The sequence below is a fragment of the Pezoporus wallicus genome, unplaced genomic scaffold (genome assembly GCF_028554395.1).
Source record: "Pezoporus wallicus isolate ANWC-B61680 ecotype Strahan unplaced genomic scaffold, APGP_CSIRO_Pwel_v1 contig_3181, whole genome shotgun sequence".
Classification (NCBI taxonomy): Eukaryota; Metazoa; Chordata; class Aves; order Psittaciformes; family Psittacidae; genus Pezoporus; species Pezoporus wallicus.
The window spans coordinates 630,784-637,438 of NW_026641700.1; the positions used below are offsets into that span (position 1 = coordinate 630,784).

General features: G+C 39.5%; 1 protein-coding gene across 2 annotated transcripts in view; it reads left to right on the plus strand.

Moving 5' to 3' along the window:
* The window catches only part of GADL1 (glutamate decarboxylase like 1), an 83,129-nt gene extending 76,776 nt beyond the window's left edge, over nt 1-6,353 (plus strand). For both annotated transcript variants that reach the window (XM_057424859.1, XM_057424860.1), the window contains one exon: nt 4,731-6,353. In XM_057424859.1, the coding sequence (XP_057280842.1) occupies nt 4,731-4,904 (174 nt within the window). In that variant the 3' untranslated portion in view covers nt 4,905-6,353. The remainder of the gene's footprint in view (nt 1-4,730) is intronic.
* Nucleotides 6,354-6,655: the final 302 nt, after the last annotated feature.

Sequence of the window (6,655 nt, forward strand, 5' to 3'; positions counted from 1 at the left end):
TGGTAATACTGGGGTATGTATTTTAGAAGTTAATGGGATTGTGTGGTTTGAAATAGCTAGGCACCTGGCTGTCTTTTTTTTTTTTTTTTTTTTGTAGTTAGAATAAACTTTTACAAACCAATTCTTATTTCAAATGTTCAACTGGAAGCAGCTTACAGTAGATGAATTCCAAAGCATGATGCCATGCTGTGGGGTGGGAACATCACCTATTTAACAGAGCTGCTCTGGAGATTTCACTTTACACAAGAAACTCATGTCTAGGAAATTGTTCTTTGCTTAAAAAACAGGCTTAAAAACAGCTTTACCGCTGTGAGAATGGTTTTGGAGGCCTTGCTAGCTGGAAGAAGAAGAAATCTCAATTTGGTGGTTCAGCAAGTCCTCTGAAAAGATTTTAATGGTTAAGTTGGAAACTAGCTCTTGGAAACACTAGGTACATGCTGCTTCTGATGAGAATGTGCCTAACTCTATTGATGAGTCAGTCTTTAACAGTGTTTGCTGAAGCGTGCTATGTGGTCACAGCCTGACCTTCATGGAAATTCTTGAAGTGTTGGAGGAATTTGTGTTGAATGCCATTGACCAGTCTGCTGGGGAGCGGAGTGCTTTTTAAGGTATTGCCTGTAGTATGATTGTGCAGAATCACTCTTCTCAAGGATACTTGAGCCATGGAGAGAGAGACTGCTTTCCTGATCCTCCCGGTGCACTGGGTACTTATCTGTTCAAGCTGCCTCGTTATCACATTGCTGTGTGTGTACTTGCTGGTAAGGAACATTGATATCTTCCATGTGAATATATCTGAGGGTCAGCTGTGGTCTAAACTCTTGACAGAAACAGCTTAAACTTTAGGGCTAAAACTTTCTGTTGTTTGTAGTGTGGCTGAGTGCTGGCTGAGAGTGGGAGAAGAGTCACCTGTCACCCAGGTAGATGGAGAAGGAGCTAAACTACTATCTAATTTTTGCTCTAGTTTAAAAACCTCTGCTATTAATAGTAAGGGAAAGATGAGATTATACAGCCTTTGTGTAGATCTGAATGGGGAGACTGTGATGCACCCATCAGTCCTCAGGTAAAGCCATTCCCTGGGCTTCTGGTTGCACAATGCAGATCTGTGGCAGCCTTCCATGCATTGCACCTTCTCCCCACCTTCCTAGGTGGAAGGAGGGCATGTCTGATAGGTAATATGCTCCTGTAGTGAGTGTTTTAAATAATCTTCAGGATGGATTGTCAGGGGAGGCCAGAGGTAGGAAGGAAGAGAAGGGAGCAAAGGCAGGAAGATGATTTCAGTTTTAGGATACATTACGCTTAAAATTCTGAGGCTGCTCCACTGACAGGCCAATAAAGAATTAGATGTACAATTTGAAGTAAGTCCTGCGGTAGAATAATTGGACTGGTGAAGCAATCTCACTCTCACTAAATTGCTTTCCAGGGAGCCTATACTGAATGGAGCTGCTCATCTCTTTCTGATATTTGAGCATCCTCAGGTCTCATTGACTTCAGTGGGAATTAACCTAATTGAACTCCTCAATAGACAAATTCTTTACATTCTAATTTTTCTGCTGCCTTTACATTCAGTTTGCCATCATACGCTGTGCTCCTCAAGTCCAAGCCTTAGCATGCATGTGTTATTTAATGGCTCTTGAATGAAATGTGCTTAAGTATTTGTGCATGTATTCTGTTCCTTACTGCTTTCTGTGGAGATAGTTCTGTTACACTGCATCATGTTAGCAATCAAAACATGCAAAATGCTTACTGGAAAATCTTTCAAAAAATAATCCAGTCAAAATCTCAAATGAGAGTTTAATGTTTTGTTACTTTTTAAGTAGGAAGTGTTTATTTTGCCTTTGCAAAAGGAAGAATGCTCTTCAAATTAAGAGGACAAATTCATTAGCATGGAGGGTAAATTTGGTAATAAATGAGGTAGTAAAAGTGATATTTTTCTACCTTTCCTTTCCATGAGAGAAGACCTACTGAAATGTAGTACATTTACAGTCCTCAAATTACTGAAGCTCTAAATGTTTTTGCCTCCACTGTGCTACTCCACATTTTGTTGGCCTCCATTTGTGCTCCATTGCTGGCCTCCGTTTGTGCTACTGCACATTTTGGGATAATGGATTGTGGAGCACTGTGTGTTGAGAAGAAGACAATCAGTAGTGTGATGAAAAAGATGAAATAACTCTGGTGGAACATCAGTAAAGCCTAAAAGTTTCCATAGGGATTTGAATGTTAAAGAAGAGCTTGAGAAACTGTATTAAGAAAAGTTTGCTTTTCCCTTTGTGCTTGTAGTGTCTTTAATCCATAAGCAGAAGTTGCTTGGAGGTCCTTGTCAAGTACAGGGGTGGAGGTATTTTTTCTTTTCACATGTATATGGTGCCTAGCAAAATGCCTCCTGGGTGCAGTGTCTTCTGAGAATTGTCACAGTGTCACTGCTGTCAGGCCATAGCTGGCTTGAATAAAAATGGAAGAGCAGAGCTCTTAATAACCTTGTGTGCTGTTAAAGGGCTCAACACATGCAAACTGTAGGAGAAGTAGGAGAATTTTTATCATGCCAGAATTATTCCTTATTTAAGAGAGTGTGTGTTGCAGGTCTGTACACGAGTGTGCATGACCAGCAGCATTGCCAGACAAGTCTTCCAATTTGGCTTCACCACTGGCAAATTGTGCAAGAACAATTATAAGGCCCAGATTTTGCTCCAGCGTTAGCGCTGCTCAGTGCTGCATTCAGTGGTTTGTTGGGATGCAGTTTGGAATATTTGGTCTGCAGTGGAGAGGATTGTTTGCTTCATACATACTTTTCAGGGTATGAAAAGGCGTCTCTGTTATGCAAAATAGCTGCCATCTCTATCCAAGCAGAAATGAAGTGGTTTGTTAGTGGGCTTTTTTGTTTGTTCCTTTTGTCTTGTTTTTTCTTGAGTATGGACTAAATGAAGTTAGTCTGAAGTAATTCTGAGCTATAAAACAAGAAAACTGAGAAATCCTTGAATCATTTGCTAGGCAGACAGAAACCCAGGTGGGTAATGGTACAGGGATATATTTGATGACTTCTGTTTTTAAATGATGTGTTGCAGATACGCAGCAGAATTGTGTTTTCGTTGGTAGCTTTCATTAGGATCTTTATGCAGGAGGCACACCTGGAGCTCCACATTAGATTTTATGGGAAAAGGTGCTATTGAATGTGACCGAAGGTATCACAGTATGCCTCTTAACATTTCTTTTGTAATTCTGAGTGTTCCTGTCCTTATTATTAACTTCTTGTATTCCAAATGTTTATCAGAACTACTTTTGCAACTTATTTCTCAATTTATGCTTGCACCAATATGCAAACCCGCAAATTCTGATTGCACATTGCAGTATGAAAGGATATTAATTGCTTTAATGTGCATACTTCATACTGATGTCACACTCTGGACTTCATTAGAATTCTGACTCCATCACTCTCATATTTAAAAAACAAACACTAAATAAACCACATAGCTTCATCACAAAGACAAACCATAATCAGACAGGCAGATTAAATTAGAGCCATAAACCCTTCTCTGAATTCAATGTACATTTTGAAACAATGATAATTTAGGTATCTTCCACTAAATATGGGAAAGTTCAGCTGTTAGTGTTGAAAACCTTAGCTGTTTCTATCTAAGCAAAATGTATGGGACTTGCCTACTAAAATATGCCATGTAAAAATAAAGCTATTTAGGTAAGGTTGGCATAGTCATTTTTCTTTTGCAGATCAGGTGGAAGTTTCTGACACTAACTTTTAGAGCTGAAATAAATTAGTGTAGAAACCAAGGTTAGGTGATATAGCTATTTGTTTATTTCAAAGTCAAACTGTCACAAAAGGAAGAAAAGGAACCCACTGTTCTGAAATACTCTGGTGTTATTAGCAATATATTAAAATGGAATACATTTTTAAAAATACTATCTCTGTCAAAATGCTTACTGATGTTGAATTCTGTCTTCCAAGGAATAGCTATTTAATCCAGCGATGCATTTAAGCTAATGACTAATTTCAAGGATGGGAATGCCAAACTACACACATACTTAAAGTTAAGCACAAAATTAATTGAACAAGGTTAAAAGCCCTGCTGGGATGAGATAGAGTGTTCAGCTATAGGGACCTGACTCTGCTAGTCTTAGTCATCTTTTTTTTCTGCAGTGAGACACCTATGAGATTTCATCCCACTCAATACAAGAGTGGTTTATGCTACTTATGTCTTCAATCTAAGAGATGAAATCTTAAGCTCCAGGCCTTTTCCCTTAATATTGCATCACACTGACTTCTTTGGGAGCTTAAGTTTCACAGGGAGCATGTCCTCCAAGGACAGCTGCTTTGCAGATGTGGTGGGAGAAGGGCCATCAAGGATGAATAGTCAGGCTTAGCCTAGTTAGCACAAGGGGAGAAAGCATGCCTTTAGCTAGCTGCAGTTGATGTCCTTCCTGTGTTCAAAACTATGATCTAAATCAGGAAGACTAGGGACCTTAACCCAAGATTTTCCATGCCACAGATTAATGCTTTGAGCAGCAGGCTTCTGAGGGGTTTAGATATTGTTCTGATCCTGAGGTTCTTCTGGTATAGTCTCCCTCTAAACCTGCAGGTCTGAGCTTTTCTGTTTCTTGGGGCAGGCAATGGGAAGGCAGGCAAGATACCTCAAAAAAACTTTATGTCACAAAATACAGTTCTTGCCCAAATCTGCTGTATTTCTAAGTGTGACATCAAGCCTTTTTGTCTCTACTTTCAGGTTGCTCCTATAATTAAAGAAAGGATGATGAAAAAGGGCAGCATGATGCTTGGGTACCAGCCTCACCAAGGGAAAGTCAACTTCTTCCGTCAAGTGGTGATCAGCCCGCAAGTTAGTCGAGAGGACATGGACTTCCTCCTGGATGAAATTGAACTGCTTGCTAAGGACTTGTAGCTGTAGCTCCACAGCACCAGGTGCTGCTCACATGTAATATTTATGGAGAGAGAATTGGAGCAGCATTCTGGTACTATTTTGTGAGAAGTAGTGAAAAAATTGCCGTATATTTTGGAAACTATAATTTTACAGAGTGATATTGAGAGCTTTGCAGGTAGAACACCCTTTCCCAGGAAAGTATTTGCTGATGGGGGCTGAAAGTGGCTGGAACAGGCCGGTGCTTGCAGCACCCCTGCTGCCGTTCTGGGAAGTGTTTCCTCAGGAAGGGAGCACTTCTGAAAATTGTGTCTATGTCCCAGAGAGGGCAGCTATTTATGGGGTCCCTATTCACAGTGTAGCTCAAACTGTTCTCTCACATACATGAGCAATCCTCCTCTGAAGTAACTGTTAGGAGTGAATTTAGCTCACTGAGGGTAGAGGTCTGGTTGGTAATCACACTGATAAGGCTTGAAATTGTGGACTTACAGGAAGAGTACTTCAAGGGCTCTAACTGGATGGCTTGCTGAGATTTTCTGTTGTGAGCACAGGCAGACAGTAGAATAGGCCTTGGTGGGGTTGTGCAGTCGCCATCCCAGGATGTCAGCAGGACCCCCCTGCATGAAGCCCCAGGCAACCAATGTTGACCCTGCTTTGAAGAGATTGAACTAGATGACCTATTAAGGTCCCTTCCAACCTACAGGATTTTGTGATTCTATGAAATACAATCATTGGGCCCACTCAGTGTTTGCCAGTGTTTCCCAACCAAAATATCACCCCCACTTTAACAGAGCTGTGAATATTGGAATAGCACTTAGAAATTCTTGATCTTTTTGTTAACAGGAGTTACCTATCATTTCTGAACTGCTATTCACTTTGCTCTATTTTTAAAGTGTAAAGATTTATATTGCAGCTTTTAGATGCACTTTAAAATTATAACAGAGAAAAAAGAATATTCACCTGAAAGATACATTTTTAATGCATGTTGACTATATATTAAGAACATAGCAAAATTACTTCCTTGTCATTGTCTGTTTGTATTTTCCTACAGATTTGGAATGACTTGATCTTATGTTATCATGTATAATTTATACTTTGACACTGAAATTAACGTGTTGATGATCAGAGAAGGCCTGCCTGTAATTTTATAATATGAACAGCTTGAACATGGTTTGGTTAATCCTAAATTGCAAAATTAAGTTCTAAACTTCATGTTAAGAATTACGGTATACTTTGGATCTGTTTTTATTCTATAAAAAGGTCCATTTTATAAAGGTAGAAATTTATTTCTTGGGGTGAAGTTCTTGCAGCAAACTAATGAAAATAACCATGTCTCGCACCTTGTAATCAACACCTATTTAACTTTAATGATTTGGTATTTGTTTCTTATTCTGTATCTGGGGTAGCACTGACCAATATGAACCTTTCTAGTATGATGTTTTCTATCCTGCTGAAAGATGCCTTTAAACACAATGCTTTCTTGTTTTCATTTGATACATTCTGCTAAGATCCAGCATTGCATGAAATTCGTACTTCCAATCCCCAGGATGTTGGAGTGGAAAATTTAACAAGGTCATGATAACCAAAAAGGTCATGGTGTCAGAGCAATAGATAGGAGCAAGAGTCACTCTGTAGCACTTGGCAGATGCCTTTAACAGTGTCCTGGAAATTAATATTCTTGTGCTATTATAGTGATCCACTGGACTTTAAGCCAAAACCCATATTGGTACTAATATGAAAATTAGTACCACAGTGTGGCCCCAGCCTTTGCCTCG